Source organism: Octopus sinensis, linkage group LG14 (assembly GCF_006345805.1).
Source record: "Octopus sinensis linkage group LG14, ASM634580v1, whole genome shotgun sequence".
NCBI lineage: Eukaryota > Metazoa > Mollusca > Cephalopoda > Octopoda > Octopodidae > Octopus > Octopus sinensis.
The window spans coordinates 57,789,328-57,812,545 of NC_043010.1; the positions used below are offsets into that span (position 1 = coordinate 57,789,328).

Below are 23,218 nucleotides of genomic sequence, written 5' to 3' on the forward strand. Positions count from 1 at the left end.
AACAACAAGACCCTCCTCATTCATACACAACAAGAATCTACTTCTCTCTGCTTCACCCCAAAATCTTTAAACTGAAATATCAGTTTTCTCCTGAAATTCTTCTTTCTCTTAAATAACCCAAGAGACTTTACTGCCACTGGTTCCACCATCAATACTAATTAGGAAACTAACTTAATCAGACCCACCTAATTAATTCCAAAGAATCATTGAACCATCCCTTATTATTCGGTTACTTTAGTTTACAAATTGTTAGCGGAAAGGAGGTAGGGACCACTTTGAGTAAACATTCCCCACCAGTCCCATCTCCTTCATTGCAAAGTCGACACCCATCATCTCTCTCTCTCTCTCTCTCTCTCTCTCTCTCTCTCTCTCTCTCTCTCTCTCTCTCTCTCTCTCTCTCTCTCTCTCTCTCTCTCTCTCTTTCGCCCATGCTTTCTGGTTATACGCTTTAACCATATTACAATTATCCCAGATATCTATCTATGTCATCCCCTTTCAGTCTGGATCAGTGGTGGTGGTGGTGGTGGTGGTGGTGGTCAGCTACGTCATCTCTTCTGACTTCAGGAGTTGACGAAACTGAGGAAGCGAAAATATTTTCCATCAGTTGTTGTTGTTGTTATTGTCATTTAACCCTAGGTGAGATCTGATCAAGCAAACCAAGGCTGACAGCTGCTATAACCATTCAATTTCCCTGTTTTTTGTTTAGGAAACAACATTGTCCATTGTGCCTTTCTATTTTGGTGTAACTTGAGATTAAGTTGCTATATCTAGCAGGTCAACTGAACCACTCAGAAGCCCCACTGCTGTGTTATGGAATCAATTCTTTAATCCACAGAAGCACTCAATACACTGGAAGCCAGCAAACCCAGAACTGTGTCACCAATGGAACATAAAAGACAACAGGAAATATGGTCCAACATATGTGTATGTGTACGTGTGTGTGTGTGTGTGCATGAGTGTGTTTGTGTGTGTGCATGTGTGTTTGTGTGTGTGTCTTTGTTTTCCACCACCACTGCTTGACAACCAGTGTTGGTTTGTTTACATCCTTGTTACTTAGTGGTTCAGCAAAAGAGACTAATAGAATAAGTACCAGGCTTAAAGAAATAAACAATAAACGAGTCCTGAGGTCAATCTATTTGCCTAAAAGTTCTTCAAGGCAGTGCTCCAGCATGGCCACGGTCTAAGGATTAAAACAAATACAAGATAAAATCAAAAATCCCTAACCCTAACCACTGAACCATCCTTTATTCAACAACTGATGCCTCTGGCACTCTTTCTCTCTCAGAAGCTGCTGCTACAATAACATTGGGCAATGAAATACAAACCTCCAACAGTTGATTTTTACCAATTCCTTCATATGTCTTCTCATTTATTCCTTCTCTACAGCAGTGAAACAGGAACTGGTCCTATGAACCCCTCTTGGAGTTCGAACTATCTGAAGAAGCACTTCTTCCCAAATATAGAAAAGGAACAAAACAATAATATCTTAAAAGGGTTGCATCTGAAAACGGGGGCAAGTTGTGAGGTTTCATGCTGGTACCCCTAAATTCAAATGTGATTCTATGGAGTCCTTGTTTTAAATTCCATCACCAAACATACATTCTGCTTTTCCATACCTGCATTCTACCCATATTCTACCATTTCTACTTCCATTTCCTGTTATAAATTAAAATCTGTCATTCCTCTCTGCCTTCTTTATTAAAGTCTCTGTTGACCATTCTAAAGAAATTGGTCGTTAGTTGCTTTTTTAGATACCATCTTGCTCCTCTTCCTTTTTCTCTCTCTCTCTTTCTTGGTGAAATTTTGTGCTTACAAACAAACAACTGGCGCTCCGTCGGTTATGATGATGAAAATCCCAGTTGATCCAATCAATGGAACAGCCTGCTCATGAAATTAACATGCAAGTGGCTGAGCACACCACAGACATGCGTACCCTTAATGTAGTTCTCAGAGAGATTCAGCATGGAGCAACGTGAAATAAAAGTGACTTACTCAAGGCCACAACACACCACCAGGAATTCAACTCATGACTTTCTGACAGTGAGCTGAATACCTGAATTACTAAACCATGGGCCTTCACACTAACAAACATAAACTATTCAGGAGATAAAGTAGTCTATATATCTTATTAGATGCTGAAGTTTCTTGGCTTGTAAGTCTGAGTGTCATGTTCCCATTTGTTGTAACTTTTGATGATGAGGAGCAGCAAGACAAACTATAAACAAAAATGTTTGAAATCACATCAATATATGATTGGTTTGCAGTGCATCAAGAATTGATTGTTTTTAAAATATATCTCAACAACCTCCTATTTATCATAGTCCTCCAGGCAATAACGGAGGAATTCAAGACAGGTTGCCCCTGGGAGCTCCTCTATGCTGATGACCTTGCTCTAATTGCTGAGTCACTATCAGAACTGGAGGAGAAGTTTCAGGTGTGGAAACAAGGATTAGAATCGAAGGGCCTTAGAATCAACCTAGCCAAAACCAAAGTCCTAATAAGTAGGAAGGTAGATCAATCACAAACGCCTTCAGGTAGATGGCCCTGCTCGATCTGTAAAAAAGGTGTAGGTAGAAACTCTATAAGATGCACCAAGTGTAAGCTATGGACACATAAGAGGTGCAGCAATGTCAAAGGAAGGCTAACTAGGAAAATAGTTTTTTGTCTGTGGCAAATGCTCAGGAGCAATAAACACTGGAAATGTGCAGAGACCAACTTCTGCCACGTTCCAGGGAGACAAACTAGAAGTAGTTGATAGCTTCCGCTACCTAGGAGACCAAGTCAGTAGCGGGGGTGGGTGTGCTGAAAGTGTAACTGCTAGAGTAAGAATAGCCTGGGCAAAGTTTAGAGAGCTCTTACCCCTGCTGGTGACAAAAGGCCTCTCGCTCAGAGTAAAAGGCAGACTGTATGATGCATGTGTACGTACAGCCATGCTACATGGTAGTGAAACATGGGCCGTGACTGCTGAGGATATGCGTAAGCTCGCAAGAAATGAAGCCAGTATGCTCCGATGGATGTGTAATGTCAGTGTTCATAGTCGACATAGTGTAAGTTCCTTGAGAGAAAAGTTGAACCTAAGAAGCGTCAGTTGTGGTGTGCAAGAGAGACGGCTGCGCTGGTATGGTCATGTGACGAGAAAGGCTGAAGATAGTTGTGTGCAAAAGTGCTACACCCTAGCAGTTGAGGGAACCTGTGGAAGAGGTAGACCCAGGAAAACCTGGGACGAGGTGGTGAAGCACGACCTTCGAACTTTAGGTCTCACTAAGGAAATGTCTAGAGACCGAGACCTATGGAAGTATGCTGTGCGTGAGAAGACCCGGCAAGACTAGTTCAGGCCATAACCCGTGGCCCCTACCTGGGACGTAGTCAGTGCTCCTGTGCATACCTTCCTTCTTGTGACACTTATGAAGACCTGTTGAGGCAAGTGAAAATCAAATCAAAACAAATCAAAATAGATGAACATCAGTGGAATTGTATTCTTTGTGGTACCAGTGCGGGTGGCACACAAGAAACCACCCAAACGTGGCCGTAGCCAGTACCGCATCGACTGGCCTCCGTGCTGTGGGCACAACAAACACCATCCGATCGTGCCCGTTCGCCAGCCTCATCTGGCACCTGTGTCGGTGGCACATAAAGACACCATCCGAAGACCCGGCGACGTAGTCAGTCCACCTGTGCATACCTTCCCTCTTATGACACTTGTGAAGACCTGTTGAGGCAAGTGGTGTGACACTTGTGAAGACCTGTTGAGGCAGAGGCAAGTGTGTGACACTTGTGGAGACCTGTTGAGGCAAGTGTGTGACCTTGTGAAGACCTGTTGAGGCAATTGAAATCAAACCAAATCAAAATAGATGAACATCAATGGAATTTGTATCTTTGTGGTTCCAGTACCGGTGGCACACAAGAAAACCATCCGAACGTGGCCGTAGCCAGTACCGCATCGACTGGCCTCCATGCTGTGGGCACAACAAACACCATCTGATCGTGGCCGTTCGCCAGCCTCATCTGGCACCTGTGTCGGTGGCACATAAAAACACCATCCGAAGACCCGGCGACGTAGTCAGTCCACCTGTGCATACCTTCCCTCTTATGACACTTGTGAAGACCTGTTGAGGCAATGTGTGACACTTGTGAAGACCTGTTGAGGCAGAGGCAAGTGTGTGACACTTTGTAAGACCTGTTGAGGCAGACAAGTGTTGTGACACTGGGAGACTGTTGAGGCAAGTTTGTTGACATGTGTGACACTTGTGAAGACCTGTTGAGGCAAGTGAAATCAACCAACAATCAAAATAGATGAACATCAATGGAATTTGTATCTTTGTGTTCCAGTACCGGTGGCACACAAGAAAACCATCCGATCGTGGCCGTTCGCCAGCCTCATCTGGCACCTGTGTCGGTGGCACATAAAAACACCATCCGAAGACCCGCGACGTAGTCAGTCCACCTGTGCATACCTTCCTACTTATGACACTTGTGAAGACCTGTTGAGGCAAGTGTGTGACACTTGTGTAGACCTGTTGAGGCAAGTGAAAATCAAATCAAATCAAATCAAATCAACCAAATCAAAATAGATGAACATCAATGGAATTTGTATCTTTGTGGTACCAGTACCGGTGGCACACAAGAAAACCATCCGAACGTGCCATAGCCAGTACCGCATCGACTGGCCTCTGTGATGTGGGCACATAACAAACACCATCCGATCGTGGCCGTCCGCCAGCCTCATCTGGCACCTGTGTCGGTGGCACATAAAAACACCAACCGAAGACCCGGCCAGACTAGTCAGGCCATAACCCGTGGCCCCTACTTGGGACGTAGTCAGTCCACCTGTGCATACCTTCCTTCCTTCCTTGTGACACTTGTGAGACCGTGAAACCTGTTGAGGCAAGTGAAAATCAAATCAAATCAAATCAAAATAGATGAACATCAATGGAATTTGTATCTTTGTGGTACCAGTGCCGGTGGCACACAAGAAAACCATCCGAACGTGGCCGTAGCCAGTACCGCATCGACTGGCCTCTGTGCTGTGGGCACGCAACAAACACCATCCGATCGTGGCCGTTCGCCAGCCTCATCTGGCACCTGTGTCGGTGGCATATAAAAACACCATCCGAAGACCCGGCAAGACTAGTCAGGCCATAACCCGTGTCGGTGGCACATAAAAACACCATCCGAGCGTGGCCGTCTGCCAGCCTCGTCTGGCACCTGTGTCGGTGGCACATAAAAACACCATCCGAGCGTGGCCGTTCGCCAGCCTCGTCTGGCACCTGTGTCGGTGGCACATAAAATCACCCACTACACTCTCGGAGTGGTTGGCGTTAGGAAGGGCATCCAGCTGTAGAAACACTGCCAGATCTGACTGGCCTGGTGCAGCCTTCGGTCTCCCCAGACCCCAGTTGAACCGTCCAACCCATGCTAGCATGGAAAACGGACGCTAAATGATGATGATGATGATGATGAATAATTGCTCCAGAAAAAGCAATGGCTGTCTCTCAATAATGATAATGTTCTATTAGAGTATTTTGCAATTTTGTACTGAAAGATCTGAATTTGTGTATTCTTACAGACACTGTCTTTAATAGTTATTGAGAAATTACCAATGATCAGTTGTTGCTGACTCTAGTTTGGCCCAGCAGCAATGTCTTGCAAAGTACCAGCATCTTTCCTGTATAATGGTGGAAGCAGACAGGGGAATGAACAAGAGTCGCTTCCCCTGCTTTTTTTTTTCCCCATGGAACTTAAAAAATGTCACTACCTTATGTGATGTGCTCATTACCTAACCATGATATCTTTCTGCACACAGAAATGGATGGATGAAAATGTATCCTATTTAAAAATAGATGTTTTGGGGGGTCAAACCTTGATCTGTGACTTTCCAATCGTATCTTGGTATCTTCTCTGATTACTTCTGCTGACATATGTGCAAACACACATACATTGTTATATATATATAAATATAAATGTATATGCATGTATAAATATATATACACACAATTATATATATATATATATTATATATATATATATATATATATATATATATATATATATATATATATAGATGTATGTATGTATATACACACACATTCACCTGCACACTTATATAGCAACCCATTTGGATAGAGAGACTCCATACTAAAGTCACAGCCTGTCTAATTACTCTCTAGGTTCATGAATTTATCAATTTCATTGTCCCTAGTTCCCAGGTTCAAGCTCATTCCACAGCAGTGACCTCGTTGGTCACCTAAAATAACTTCGACAATATAATTAAAGAAACACACACCTTTATTTTCACAAATTAAAAACATGGACATTGATATGTAATTTCAAGTTTTTCAACTGGCAAGGCCCTGTATACATTATGATACAAGCCTGGCCTTAGACAAGTTCTTCGACTGAAATGGGACTATATACATTATGGTACAGTCATGGTTTAGACAAGGTTCTTCAACTGTCAGGAGTCTGTATACATTATGATACAGTTCTGGACTTAGACAAGTTCTTCAGCTTATATGGGTCTGTACATTATAAGATACAGTTCCAAGCTTAAAACAAGTTTTTCCATTAACGGGAAATTTTTTTTACAAGTTTGTTCTAAGCTTAAACAAGTTCTTCCACTGATGTGGAATATTATGTTACAAGGTTCAATCTCAAGCTGGTTGTTCCACTGGCAAAACATAAGAAGGTATTGTTCAAAGCTTAGGTAAGTTTTTCCACTAACATGGGACTGTTAGTCACATTGCATGTCTGTGTGTCTGTGTGTCACAATATTCTGTACTAAGCTTGAACAATATATGACAGTTTTTTTTACAACTTTCCAATCCAACGTCGGCTTAGACAAGTTTTTCAACTCAACAATGAAATATCAACTTCACTGCAAAACTTCTGTTTGAAAATAGCTTTTTATGTATAGTTATTGTTGATGTTGTTGTAATTGATATTTAATTGTATGTGTAAGAGAGTGGGTGTGTGTTATGTGCATGTGTCTGTATGTCTGTGTGTGTTTGTGTGTGTGTATGGTCTAGCAGTTAGTGATCAGTGTGTGGCTGTGTCTGTGTCTGTGCATGTGTGTGTGTGTGTGTGCCTTGTTATATGTCTCATGTGACACAGCAATAATGTCTGAGTCAACTCCGTCCGCAATCAACTGAATCTAGTTAGATCACATCTGGCCAGTGTGGTTTATGTTGTTGTTATTGCTGCTGCTGTTGTTGTTGTTGTTGCTGTTGTTGCTGTAGTGGTTTTCGTCTTGCTGATGTCGTTACTGTTATAGTTATTGATTTCTCTCACCAGGTGGCAGCACAGTTGACATCTCAGGAATGAACAAAATCCTGGAAATAAACAAAAAAAAAAATTCAGATCTGTGCAAAGGATATGAACAACAAATGTAGGAATATGTGTGTTTATATATATATATACATACATACATATACATACACACACACACACACACATACATATATATATATATATATATATACACACACACACATATATAATATATATATACACACACATATATATATACACACACACACACATATATATAAATATATGTACATATATGTATGTATATATGTATATCTATATATATACACACACATACATATATATATAATATATATATATATATATATATATATACACATATACATACACACACATACATATATATATAAAAATCATCATTATCGTCATCATTTAATGTCCGTCTTCCATGTTGGCATGGGTTGAATGGTTTGACAAGACCTGAGAAGCCAGGGAACTGAACCAACCTCCACTGTCTACTTTGGCATGCTTTTTACACCAACCACCTTACCGAGCAGAATGGGTGCTTTTCACCTGCCACCAGCACTATAGATGGACGGATGGATGGATGGATAGAAAGGCAGACAGATCGATAAATATATAGAAAAATAGATAGATAGATAGATAGATAGAGAAAGAAATGTATGTATACACAGAGGTTCACACATATGCATATGCACACACATTTACACATATATGATTCAATAGCACTATGTACAAACTTTATACTTGGAATGACCAATTTTAAATACTATTGGATTTTACTCACAAAGTATTAGAATCTTATATGAATACCATTCTGCCTAAATAATGGATCTACAAATGCAATATCTCTGCATATCTCACATCAGTTTTCATTCTTCCACTTCACTCTCTATTTTGTATCTTATCTAAATTAACTATTGCTTAACCATTTTCTCACACCGTCTCCAATGAAGGGATATAATAAATATTCTGGAAACAGCTGTAAGACCTATTTATAAATGTTCTAAAATCTTCACAGCCTTGGTTTTTTATCTCATTCTGAAAAAAAAAATTACATATATATATATATATCATCATCATCATCATCGTTTAACGTCCATTTTCCATGCTAGCACGGGTTGGATGGTTCAACCGGGGTCTGGGAAGCCAGGAGGCTGCACCAGGCTCCAGTCTGATCTAGCAGTGTTTCTACAGCTGGATGCCCTTCCTAACGCCAACCACTCCACGAGTGTAGTAGGTGCTTTTTACATGCCACCAGCACAGAAGCCAGTCGAGGCAGCACTGGTGTCAGCCTATATATATATATACATATATATAAAACCACATGTGAATCATTGGCAATTTTCTTTCTCTGTCTTCCTTTCTATTGGACTTTCCTCTGTTTCTGAAGAAGAGCATTGCTCAAAATGTTAAACCATCTTTCTTCCCTTCCCTGAATGTCTGCTAATACTTTACATGTACCACATCCTCATGTTGCTGTGTTTCTTTTTGGGGATTTACTATATATATATATGTATGTATATATATATATACATATATATGCACACTCATCATCAACATCAGGTAAACATCTACTTTTCCTTGCCTGCGTGGGTCAGATGAGAACATGGTGAGGCGGAGCTTTTCTACAGCCAGATGCTCTTCCTGTCCCTAACCCTCATTTGTTTCCAAAACAGCCTTTCAAACCACTAACAGCCTTTTCCTTACAAAAGTCGCACAGCATGTCAGGAATTCTGGACTTCTTTTCATGGTGGACTGTAAACCAACGACACCAAAATGAAGCCATTGTTACAAAACCGGTAAACCTTTTGCCATCTTAGATAAAAGACAGATTACAAATACACAGTGTAATCACAGATTACGAATGAATAAATGATGAGATGGTCAGAAGCAGGGCTAAACACTGCCTTTTCATCTAGCAACCTGTTTATCCATCTTTGTCACCCACTGTTCTGCATGAGGATCTTGGGAGCAGGGTCCTCAGACACACCCTCCAGTGGACCCTATTGTGGCCTTTGACAGATCTCCCTGGGTCTCCAAAACAAGGCCTACTGAGGCTATGGCTACCATCTCATTCTCTTGCTTGTCATCAACCCTTATGTCTCCTGTCAATTGATGTTGCTAGTAAAATCTGTCTGGCATTTCTTTCCTCTGACATTTTGACCATTCTAAGCCTTCAGTACCAGAGCTATGGCCTCACAACATGGAGCAATAATGGCTCAACTGGGAACCACCTCCTACTGAGTAAGGAAGCCTTTGCAAGAACTACATTTCAGCCACTTTTAGGTCCACAACCAGACTCTTTTGGTCGCAATCGAAACCTGTTAAACACCAAATAATATAATCCCCTGACACAGCAAAGACAAAGGAATATCCAAAGAATATTCCCTGAATATGGTTAATCCTTAAGCATTTAATCTGGTCACATTCAGCCAAAATATTTGACCTGTGTTATGTTCAAACTGACCAGCTTCTCACATCTACTTTACAATATCATTCTAAAAATAAACAATCACATCATCAAAACTTTGAATCTGCAAGAAAATGCAGGATTAATTCAAAACAATGTGAATAAACGAATATTCCATTTGACAGAATAATCTGGAAGCTAAAAGGTTCAGCACTAACATCAACTAAACTCATGAATCAATCATGTACGGTAGCAAAAACTGAAGTGGATTAACTGTTTTAGCATTCAAATTCCTCTCTCAAATGCTATATTTATTTATTAATATTGTTTTCAGTTAATCTTGGATTATCTCATAGCTTTGAGATTTCGATAAGGTGATCATTTACTTTTGGAATGACATTGTAGGGAAGGTGTGAGAAGCTGGATCTTGGCAGTTTTAACATGAAAGTGGAATATTTGAGCTGGATATGACCGGTTTAAATGCTAAAGGGTTAAAACAGCTCATTGAAGACAAGAGTTTAATTGAAACAGTCAAAGAGTGATTAACATGGAATCACACTGAACGGGGAAGAATGTGGAGATGTGTAAGTTTTATTAAAAAACTCAAAATGAGTTAGAGTGGACGACAATGTGGTGGTTGTTGTCATAGTAACGTGTTTATTACTGTGGCAAACATCAGCAGGTGTGGGGAACAACATTCAACATCCATCAGTTGAGTGACAGCAAAAAAAAACAACAAAAATTCAAAGAGACAGAGGAAAGGAGAGCGAAGGAGAGCAAGAGGTGGGGGAGAAGCATGAAGTGGAGGGTCTGCAGGATTGAGAGTGAGTGGGGTGTGTGGAGGGGGTATGAAATGAGAAAGAAGGAGAAAAAGAAGAAGAAGAAGAAAGCAAGGAGAGAATAGTGAATAAGTTGTGGAGTTTCTTGAGCAAAACACAGGGAATTATATTCCATATTTGGAAATATTCAAACACCTTAATACCATGAAATATATCAAGTTTTGTATAGAATCTGATGGTGATGAAGGTCAAAGTGTTAAAGAGCAGGTGAAGATGTTGTTGTTAGTAGTGGTGGTGGTGGTGGTGGTGGAAGCCAGGTGAATCTCAAGAGTTTTAAGAAAGAGATGAAAGAGAAAGGAGAGGAAAAGCAAGAAAGATAAGGAAAGAGAGAGAGAGAGAGAGAAGGATGACGATAAAATGTGATGGGGTTGGTGTGTGTGTGTGTGTTAAAGACATGAAGGGAATTTGGTTATAGTTCCAGTAAATTCTGTAATTGCTGCCACAACTCTTCAGCAGCGGCGACGACAACCATTGATCAGAAGAGATAATGTGAAATGTTATTTAAAGATTCATTTTTAATAGAAACTCTCAAGGAAAGCGTGTGAGAAAATGGTCGTGTTTATTGCAACTGGGGAAATTATTTTTCAAGAAATGCAGCTATTTATCAGCGCCATGAATAACCTGCGCCAACCCTAAACCTCAACACACCAACACCCCTGCCTCTATCACACACACAGACACAGTAACAGACAAATACACATGCACTCTCTCTCTCTCCTCTCTCTCTCTCTCCCTTTATCGTTCAATCTCTCTCTTTCTCTCCTTCTGCTTATCACTCAATATATTTCTCTTTTTTCTCTCTCTCTCTCTCTCTCTCTTTCTTAATGTCTGTGTATCCCTCTCTCAATCTTTATTTACATCTCTCTCTCTCTCTCTCTCTCTCTCTCCTATACCTTCCTCTCTTTTTCTCTGTCATTCTTTGTCTCTGTTTTTCTATCTCTTCTCCATCTCTCTTTGCCTATCTCCAGGCTTCATCGTCACCACCACCACCACCACCATCATCATCATCATCGTCGTCCTCATCATCACCATCATCATAATCATCTTTGTCACTTTCATCATCATCATCATCAAAAGAGACACACTCTCTCTTTTGTGCCTCACAAGTGTTGTTCCTTTCACAAAGTTCAAAATCTGATTTATTGCTGCTGCTGCCGATGATGATGATGACGATGATGCTGATGATGATGATGATGACGATGATGGTGATTGCTAATATTCATGGCAGGTGTCTAGAAAGCCGGGGTCGTCTGGTGATGGCGGTGGCCTTGGTGGGGCCAGCAGTGGTGGTGGTATTCACTATGCAGTATTTACAAGCTGATGACGATGATGATGATGATGATGTTGATGGCGGTAGTGGTAGTTTAGGGAGAAGCAAGAGGGACGTTTGTGTGGGAGACAGAGAGGGGAAGGAGAGAGAGAGAAAAAAGAGATAAGGTGGGGAACACAAAGAGGAAGAGTAAGAGGCGTAGATGGGTTGCTGGGGAGGGTGCAGAAATAAACTCTTCGGAACATATTTTGATAAATATCCCCCCTCCCCCTTTCCAGATGGTGGCAGGAGGAGTGGTTTGAGGTGAGACGTAACTCTTGAGGGTCATGTGTGTGTGTGTGTGTGTGTACACACATATTTGTATCTTTCTGTCTGTCTATCTATCCATGTATACGTGTGTGAATATGTATGTATGCACACGTATGTATATGAGCACATATTGCATAGTATGTGTGTGTGTGTGTTTTTAGTGAAGCAAAAGATTTCTGCAAAACATGTAACTCATGAGAGAGATTCCAGAACTGGAAAATATGTGACTATTATTACTATAATGTAACCAAAAACTGGGTCTTTGGATACACAAGTAAGCACGCACACACACACACACTGTCATCTCAACAATAACACCTGTTAATTTCTGCCCCTCCTCCAGGACCTCAGAAGACATTGCAAATGAGTGGTTTCCTCTGTTTCTCCTAGTTGTGTTAACCCTAACCCATCCTAGAGATGACACAGGCTAGACATTTGCTAGCATCAACAATGAGATTACGTGACATTCATGCTTTTCTTTAGAGCAAATGTTTTCAGCCAGTGTCCTGTAACACACGCTGCTGCTATATATATATATATATATATATATATATATATATATATATATATAGCACCATCCGATTGTGGCCATTTGCCAGCCTCGTCTGGCACCTGTGCAGGTGGCACGTAAAAAGCACCCACTACACTCACGGAGTGGTTGGCGTTAGGAAGGGCATCCAGCCATAGAAACATTGCCAGATCAGACTGGGCCTGGTGCAGCCTTCTGGCTTCCCAGACCGCAGTTGAACCGTCCAACCCATGCTAGCATGGAAAACGGACGCTAAACGATGATGATGATGATGATGATATATATATATATATATATATATATATATATAGCAGCATTGATATAGTGTAAAGAATTATTAATTTAATAATTAATAATTTTACCAAGTAGATTGGTATGGAAAAAAACCCCATTATCGGTAAAAACTTATACAGAAAGTTTTTTTTTATAACTATAAACATAATTAAGGGATCAGCAAAAGTTGCTTCACCACATACTGAAATTTAGAAATAGCAGTCAAACTACTAATTCTTCTACTACAATATATCTCCACAGACAGCAATACTCGTAACTCACATAGGCAAAAAGAAGAAAAAATAACGAAATCAACCAGCCTTGGTTAATCGTGTACGTGTTTCGGGATTAGACTGGTGTAAAATTCATTTCCTTCTTCAACATGATATTCCAGATTATAAATCTGAAAATGCTAACAAATCCATGCATGCTCGATCAAGCGACATCGAACATAAGAGGAACGGCATTTCCGAATTTGTAAAGACAAGTAATTCCATATCCATCCTGAAGTTCGCCATGTGCGTCATATATATATATATTTCCAGGTGATGTTGTTGGCCTGGGACAATAACAGTCAAAACCTATCTGGAGGGCCAGCTGCAGCTATGGTGTAACAAGTCAGAATATGCCAGGTGCACTGCTGCATGTGTATTTCTTTGCAGAAAAGTGCAGTACATGCACTCATCTGTGTTTCAAAATAATGTTTATAATTACAAAAGAACAAACATTTTCAGCAGCCAATATTGTTTTGGAACAGGTGAACCCCTTTGCGCTCAGATTACTCTGTCAAATGTAATCCTTATTTAATCCCATTGATTTGGATTAATCCTGTATTGTCTCATGGCTCTGAGATTTCAATGATGGGCTTGTTTGATTTTTAAAATGACATTGAGAGAGGCCAGATCTGACCAGTTTCAACATAAAACGTGTGGAATATGTGGACCAGATACGGACATTTGAAACGCTAAAGGGTTAAACATGGACCAAGATGTAGAGAGATAAAAGTTGAAAATCCCAGCCGTAGAGTAAATCTGTGTTGGGGATTGAAACAAGAATGCTGGTCTGGCTTTTAAACAGGATAACCATGTAGTCTGGGATCTTTACTTTCTGATTACAAATCTTGCAGAGACCAACTTTGCTCTTTGTCCTTCCTGGGTTAACAAAGGAAATTTATGAGTCAGGAAGTGGGAGTCAGCCTTAAACAACTGCTTTCTCTCTCTCTCTCTCTCTCTCTCCTGGAGTATTTGTGGTTTTGGCTTTATGTCAACCATCAATACAACAGATGGGTGAGGGCCTTTGGGTTTATTTCAACCATCAACATAATAAACATGTTAACTTACCCCCTAGCAGCTGCTAGTTGGGGTAGAACATTAGGGCGTTGGATGGAATGGCAAGTGGCAAATGTTCTGAATCTGTTATATCTTGGGTTAAGGGTTCAATTTCTTGTATTGTTGAGGGCTAATCAGATGTGAACCATGGAACCATGATTAATGGGTTGTAAAGCAGTAATGGGGGTGGAGTTAAGGGTTAAATGTTGTTGAACAATGATGTTGGTCAAGAGACTGAAGAGATGGGGCTATGCTGTGTGTGTGTGTGTGTGTGTGCAGTAGGGATATCAACGGTGAAGGGCTTGTCTGTGTAACAGGATTAAATCAAGACTTGTTACAAATAATCTGAATAGTTTTGTAAATAGATTTTCCATCCTCATCTTTGCCTTTTACTTTTTACTTGCTGCCTCCCATCCATCCTCTTCCCCCCTTCCCCTCCTACTCCTAAATTATCATTCTCTTCATCACCAATATCGTTATCACCACCACCACTACCATCATCACCACCACCATCATCATCACCATCATCTTCATCGTTATCATCATCATCAGTCTAGTTAATAAATGTATATATAGTAAGGTCACCTTGCTGGCCACTGCCCCACCTCCAGCACTCTGCCACGCTTCACTCCATTCGGGTTCGTTGGGTCGCTGCTGGGTACGTAGTGTGTCGTGGAGGTAGTTGGTGAGGGTGGCTGCTGTGTTGTGTTGGCTCACCTCACCAGAGGTGACGGCTATGGGCTGATGGTACATCTGAAGGCCAAGACAGAAAGTATAGACATATATATATATCACTGATCACACATTACATCAGTAACCTCATACATATTGAATGCCACACACACACACGTACATACTTACATACAAACATACACACACACACACACGTATATATATATATATAATATATATATATATATATATATATATATATATATATACATATACACACACACCACACACACACATATATATACACACATATATATTTATACATAGACACACACACACACACACACACACACATATATATATATATATACACACACACACACACACACATATATATACACACACACACACATATACACACACACACCTAGCTACTACTTAGAGTAGTATCTAGGTATATGTATGTATGCACTCCCACCATTCAAACATTTATATACATACGTACATACATGTATGTATATATATATGCATGTATATCTAAATATATTACAAACATACATGTATGTTTAAACAGACATATACATATGTATATTTACATATGTGTATTGACACATACATATAATATCACAGACACACACACATATATGTATACATAGCAAGAGCATGTAAGAACATGTGACATGCTTATATTTAATGACTTTCTGAAAATGCTGTTGATGATGATGATGACGACGACGACGACCACAGTGGCAATGACAATGATGATGATGGTGGTAATGGAGGTGGTGTTGATGTAAAAAGAAAAGGGGTAAAGAATCCCTTTGGTCATGACTGACCATGGGACTGCACCTGGAAATTTACCCTCCGAGGCACAGGTCCAGGCAAGGTTGTTTATGGAAGACCAGCAGTCACCCATGCATACCGGCCTCCCCCCCTCCTCATGCCATTGATGTTATACAAGAGAAGGGCAAAGGGGCCAATACAGCTTGGCACCTGTGACATCACAACATGAAAATAGAGTGTCCTGCTCAAGATCACAACACACAGCCTGGTCCAAGACTCGAACTCACTACCTCATGATTGTAAGCCTGACACTCTAGCCACTGAGCCATGTAAGTATAATTACATGGCTTAGCAGCTAATCCATAATTAGAATTTAATGAAGAGATTTCATCACATCAAAACTTATGGTCTGGATTGTGGGAGACTATCAAAGTCTCAATGTGGGAACGTTTACTTCAATATGTTTGTTTATATGGATGTGGATGTGGTTTTTATTGATGTGGGTGTGATCTATATGGATGTGGGTGTGGTCTATATGGATGTGGGTGTGGTTTATATGGATGTGGGTGTGGTTTATATGGATGTGGGTGTTGTTTATATGGATGTGGGTGTGGTTTATATGGATGTCATAGTTTATATTGCTGCAGGTAGGTGTAGTTTATATGGATGTGGGTGTAGCTTAAATGATTGACGGTTTGAATATTGTGACTTGTACTTGCTCATTTTCATATTTTGGGGTTTATAATGATGTGAGTGTATTCTAATGCATAACATAAGGGATCTCAAGAAACATTATCCGGTTCCATTTAAATATTAATGGTGTTGCAAAACATGTAAATAGAGCAAAATATATTTACATTCAATGTTTACACTCGGCAAGAGCAGTAAATTGGTGAAATTATTAAGGCACCAAAAGAAAATAATTTGTGATATTTGATGCAGTCTGAGTTCAAATCAAATCAAGGTCAATATTGCCCTTTATCCCCCCTGGGTCAATTCAGTAAAATACCAGTCAAATAACTGGGTTGGTCACATAAACTAACCTCTCCCACAAACTTCTCTGTTTTGTTCTCTGATAACAAATATCATTTGCTCTTCACTTCTCCCTATTCTGTAACTGTAACATGTTTGGTCCCTTAACGAAACAACAACAATAACGATGTTGTCTTACAGTGTTCATTTAACAATTTGTATTCTGCCCAAATTGATGTGAATTATGTAACATGAAATAAAATATACCATTTAATTAGTGTATCTAAATTGATTGTGAGGTTAACAAGATCACAAGTTCAACAGAGTTGGGGTTTTCATATTTGTCTGTCTATTTGTGTTTTTGAGGGTGTTTGGAAATGCCACTATGAAAGGTTACTAAATGAAGAGAATGAATGGGAGGAGGAGAGTCTACTAAATGTTGACCCAATTGAGGGACAAGCTACCCGAATCGACAGTTCCTTGGTAGATAAAGCAATTAAGGATATGAAGACGGGGAAAGCCCCTGACCCATCAAGAATCACTGCTGAGATGCTTAAAATATCTGGCTGTGTGGGTAATGGTCTTGTCACCCATATTGTAAATCAGGTGATTCATGAAGGAGTCATACCCAATGACTGGTGCAGCAGCACTAAAGTCATATGCTACAAAGGTGAAGGTGATACCTTAAATAGAAATAATTACAGAGGGATCAAACTGTTGGATCAGGTGATGAAAGTTATGGAGAGGGTCATAGCCCAACTAATTAGGGAGAGAGTTAGTTTAGATGAGGTGCAGTTAGGTTTTGTGTTGGGAAGAAGCACCACTGATGCTATATTTCTGGTAAGGCAGCTGCAGGAGAAATATCTAGCCAAAGATAAACCTATGTCAACTTTTGTTGACCTGGTCAATGTAGAAACTAGGGATAGACAAGCGGTTGGTGAGAGTTGTACAGGGACACTACCAGTAAGGTGAGGGTTGGCAATGAGTACAGGGAAGAATTCAAGGTACAAGTTGGGGTTCACCAAGAATTGGTCCTCAGCCCCCTCTTGTTCATCATAGTCCTCCAGGTGATGACAGAGGAATTTAAGACATGCTGCTCCTGGGAGTTCCTCTATGCTGATGACTTTGTTCTTATAGCTGAATCACTGCCAGAACTAGAGAAAAAGTTCCAGGTATGGAAGCAAGGTCTAGAATCAAAGGACCTTAGGGTTAACCTAGCAAAAACCAAAGTCTTAGTGAGTAGGAAGGCAGACAAATCACAAATCCCTTCAGGTAGATGGTCCTGCTCAATCTATAGAAGAGGCTTAGGTAGAAACTCCATAAGATGTACCTGGGCACATAAGTTGTGCAGCAATATCAGAGGAAGGTTAACAGGGAAAAAAGCTTTTGTGTGTAGAAGATGCACAGGTACAATAAACACTGAAAATGTACAGAAAATGGACTCCATCAACTGCCAGTGGGGTAAGCTAGAGTTTGTAGATAGCTTCCATTATCTAGGTGACCAAGTTAGCAGCAGAGGTGGATACCCAGAGAGTGTAGCTGATAGAATAAGAATAGGCTGGGCAAAGTTCAGAGAGCTCCTACCTCTACTGGCAACAAAAGGCCTCTCTCTCAGAGTGAAAGGCAAATTGTATGCAGTATGTATGTGAACATGGGCTGTGACAGCTGAGGACATGCATAAGTTTGAAAGAAATGAAGCTAGTATGCTTCACTGGGTGCCAGTGTGCATGTATGACAGAGTGTAAGCATCTTAAGAGAAAAGTTGGGCATAAGAGACATCAGATGTGGTGTGCAAGAGACACAATACTGCACTGGAATGGTCATGTGATGCATATGGACGAGGACAGCTGTGTAAAGAAGTGCTGATCTCTAACTGTGGAGGGAACCTGTGGTAGAGGTAGACCCAGGAAGACATGGGATGAAGTGGTGAAGCATGATCTTTGAACTTTGAGCCTCACAGAGGCAATGACTAATGACCGAGACCTTTGGCGATATGCTGTGCATGAGAAGACCCGTCAAGCCAAGTGAAATCGTAGTCATGACTGATGCTGGTGTCATGCAACTGGCACCCATGCCAGTGGCACATAAAAAGCACCTTTCAAGCGTTGGGCCTCATGGAGGGAAAGTGGCATGTGAAAAGCTCCTTTCAAGTGTTGGTCCTCACGAAGGCAATGAGCAAGATCTTTGGCATTATGTCATGCTTGAGAAGAAGAGCCATCAAGCCAAGTAAAATCGGAGTCATAGCAGATATCGGTGTCACGCAAATGGCACCTGTGCCAGTGGCATGTAAAAGCACCGATTGCATTCTCAGAGTGTCTGACGTTAGGAAGGGCATCCAGCCATAGAAACCATGCCAAAACAGACTGGAGTCTGGTACAGCTTTCCAGCTTGCCAGCCCTGGGCAAACTGTCCAGCCCATGCCAGCATGGACAATGGATGCTAAATGATGATGATAATATATTTATGTATATATATATGTATGTATGTATGTACATATATAGACATGTTATCTGCACCCCACCAGTCCAATAGGCAAAGACTAGAAAAATTAAGTAGCCAACATGAAAACAAGGAAGGACTAGCATCAAGAATGGCATCTGGCTTTAGAAGACTGCCTCAGCAAGTCTCAACCAACCCATGCCAGCTAAGAAAAACAAACGAAAAAACAAAGGTGATCATAACAATGACAACAATTATGATGATGATGATGATGAAGATACATATATATATATAGAGAGAGAGAGAGAGACACATTCTCACACATGCACACACACACACACACACACCTATACACACTGAGGCCCAGTTTTTAAATGTAGTTTGGGATTTCCCTCTAAATATGCTTATCCTAATTCCCCCCCTCTTTATATTCCAGACCTGTCACTAAATCAGATAAGTATTACAGAATTACTTCCCTTGGTGTACACAACTGTCATCCTCAACTACACTTAACAAATAATAATAATAATAATAATGATAATAATAATAATGGTTTCAAATTTTGGCACAAGGCCAGTAATTTCGGGGGAGGGGTAAGTTGATTACGCCAATCCCAGTGTTCAACTAGTTTTTATTTTATCAACACCTGACTGGAGGAAAGGCGAAGCCAACCTCAGCAGAATTTGAACTCAGAACGCAGGGGTTGAATTTAATCCAAAAGGTACGTAAGGTTTGAGAAAGAAGATGAGCTCCTGTTCTCTATAGAAATAGCGGTGGATATGTGATATTGGAGGTCAAACTGAAGGCTGAGAGGTGTTACGTACCCCTTGACATTTCTGTTCTACTGAACAGAAATGTTGAAGGATAGGTAATAAGCTGTCTTAGTGGTGTATTGCAATTTTTTTGGATAATTGGTGGCCAGTTTACTTGATAGAGGTCACATTGAAGAGATGTTGGAGTGCATATATGAGAGGTGCATAGCAAATAGCCCCTTCTGTGGAAAGTACTGTGGTTGGGCTCTTTAAGGGTGGTAATGTTGGAAAGGAAATGGCATGTGTGGCAGTAGGAATAGTGGTATGGGACAAGGTATCTAGGTGGGGGATAGGATGTGGATGAGGAGGTTGCAGAGGTTTTAGATGCACTTCATGGAAAGAATGTGTTGGAGAGATAAAAGATGGCAGATAACTGAGTAGAGGCATTCAGACCCAAATTATCATTATTCAAGTTCTTCTATGACAATATTAATAGTAAAATTGCAAAATCTACAAATATCTCCCTATTTTCCATCATTATACATCAGGAATTAGGACCGTTCCTATTTCTTGTCTAATGTAATGTAACAAAGCTATCCTCTAATTCTTGTCTTAATTCTCTCCCTTTCCCTGTTTTCCACTCAAGGCACAGCAACAAACACCTCATCAGTCTGCTCACTTTCATTTTACTCATCAAAGCATCAATTACTCCTCTTTAGTTTGGTAGTCTCTTGTTCCAGTACTATTTCTTTATAATGTCTACAAATAAATACACGTAATTACATGTATGAATGTATGCATATATAAATATAAATATATGTGTGTGTGTGTGTGTGTGTGTGAGAGAGAGAGAGTGAGTATGTATGTATATACATATATACACCATTTAACAGCTGTTTTCCATAGGTTGGATGGTTTGACAGGAGCTGGCAAAGTCATAAGTCACACCAGCACTAGTGTGTGTGGATATATATATATATATATATATATGTGTGTGTGTGTGTATGTATAAAGCATCCTCTAAACTCTCGGAGTGGTTGATGTTAGGAAGGGCATCCAGTTGTAGAAACCTTGCCAGATCAGGTAGGAGTCTGATGCAGCCACTCAGTCAAACTGTCCAACCCATGCCAGCATGGAAAACAGATGTCAAACGATGATGATGATATATATAAAATACATATATACAGATCAACAAACTCACACAAGATGTGTGTTTGTGTGTGTATGAATGTATTTGAACGTGTGTGACTGTGAAACCACAAACCCCATGGTTCGTGGTTTCATAATGAAAGATGTATTAAACTGGCTAAAATTGAAGTCCTTCCATTTATATTGACTTCTCTTCTAGAAATGCATCCAGTTTGCAAAAATACAATCATGTCCCAGTGTGATATGGAAATGGTTTTGAATAATCTCATTTATCTGACATATGAGATACAAACACAGCAAACGCACTCACACAAACTCACACACACACACACCACACACACACACATGTAGGCATGTGTGTTTTCATTGCAGCAACTTGGATGACTACCTTTAACCGTCAGCTTAGACTAACTGAAGCCATGTATGTGGAGTTGACTGATGGAAATTGAAAGAAGCTTATTTGTGTGTGTGTGTGTGTGTGTGTGTGTGTGTGCATGATATATAAGTATATCTGTGTGTGCGTGTGTGTATGCATCTCTATGTTTGTTTACAATTGCATTTCTCTAAAACTCTCCCAGCTCCAAGTGATGACACTGCTGTCATTTCTCCTGTCATCAAAACCCTTGCTGGTTTTGGACCTTTGAAGATGTTTGCAATAAGAGAGCCCTTACTTGAAAAACAGATAAGGGCTAACAATAGGGATGGCATCTGACTGTAAAACAAAGCCATGTTGATATATTTGTCTAACTCATACTAGTATAGAAAAACAGGTGTAAAACGGACAAATCATTATCTCTCTCTCACTCTCTCTCTCTCACTCTCTCTCTCTCCTCTCTCTCTCTCTCTTTCTCCATATATATTTGTATGTATATGTTTGAATTTGCATAACTACGTGTTGCTGTGTTCTATAGAAACATCAAATTTTAATCTAAGATTTCAGACAGAAATACAAAATTTGCAGAGCATGGATTTCTTTGAACAAAATATATATTCCTAAAATGTATTTTCTGTTCACCTGAAAGTCTACAGGGAATATATAAATAATCATATATTTCTACAGATTTTCTATAAAATTTAGAACCAACATTGAAAGTTACAACATTTCATGCGATTGAAGACAGAAAAATAGGTGATTGGCGTATATACACATTTCAGAGATCTTTGCCCCTTCCTCAGTACCATGTTCAACCCATTAACTATCCTTGAACACATTGCTTTAAGAGCCACTAAATATGGCAGGAATGTGTTTAATATAGAAATAACTAATGGTGTACATATGTTCACTTCATAGTGAACAAGATATATATTTCTAATGGTGTACATTAGTTCATCTCAAAATGAACATAACTTATATTCCTGGCAGTGTACATATATTCCATGCCCCATGATATGCCCTGATCACACATTCAGCTCTGCACACTCAACTGGATGTTTCTGTGCTACTGACAACAAAATTTGAACCTGAGTCTCTTACCTGTGGTGTTCTCTGGGACCATCTGGACAATGATGATGATTTCCATTCATTTCGTGATTCGTCCACTGGATAGAGCTGTCCATGCATCGATAATGAGCTGCCTCCCATTATGTCATCCGGGTTACACGACACAGGGACTGTGTTGTTAGACTGAGAGATGAGTTGCCTCATTTCGTTCCTTGGGTGTTTTGAGGCTGATATGGCCGTGTGTTGCAAGGCTCTGTTCTGGTTTCGAGTTCTAATCACACACAGGGTGACAGAAATAACAATCACCACTGATAGAACGACAGCCACTGGGACAATGATAACGACCCAGGTCACATCGATTAAACTGTCCGATTGTTGGTGGACTGCAGCCAACATTGGTGAGGTGGTGTTGCTAACACTTAATGAGAGAGTTAAGGTTGTTGCGGCTGATAAAGATGGCATGCCACTGTCTTTTACCATAAACTTTAGGTCGTATGTTCCTGCATCGTTTTGGTAAACAGTCCGAGAGAAAGAAAGAACTCCTGTATAAGGGTTCACAGTAAATAGATGTTTGTCATTGCCTCCAATAATTTCGTATTTAAGGAAAGCATTTTCTTGGTTGTCCCTGTCGGAGGCCTTCAGTACTGTGAGGTCATTCTTACTCTGTGGATGGTAATAAAAGTCCAAACTAAAAGGGTCCACACTTGGAAAGGTGAAATAAGGGGCATTATCGTTTTCATCGACCACCTTAACAATAATGTT

At 40.3% G+C, this 23,218-nt stretch overlaps 1 protein-coding gene across 2 annotated transcripts in view; it reads right to left on the reverse strand.

Moving 5' to 3' along the window:
• Positions 1 to 6,267: 6,267 nt before the first annotated feature.
• The window catches only part of LOC115219369 (protocadherin gamma-A11), a 51,980-nt gene continuing 35,029 nt past the window's right edge, over positions 6,268 to 23,218 (reverse strand). The window contains exons 2-4 of one of the 2 annotated variants that reach the window (XM_036509077.1): positions 22,490 to 23,218; positions 14,834 to 15,001; positions 6,268 to 7,328 (exon numbers count right to left, since the gene is read on the reverse strand). The exon at positions 22,490 to 23,218 is cut by the window's right edge and continues 1,729 nt beyond it. In XM_036509077.1, the coding sequence (XP_036364970.1) occupies positions 7,311 to 7,328; positions 14,834 to 15,001; positions 22,490 to 23,218 (915 nt within the window). In that variant the 3' untranslated portion in view covers positions 6,268 to 7,310. The remainder of the gene's footprint in view (positions 7,329 to 14,833; positions 15,002 to 22,489) is intronic. The other variant, XM_036509078.1, reaches the window with a different exon arrangement.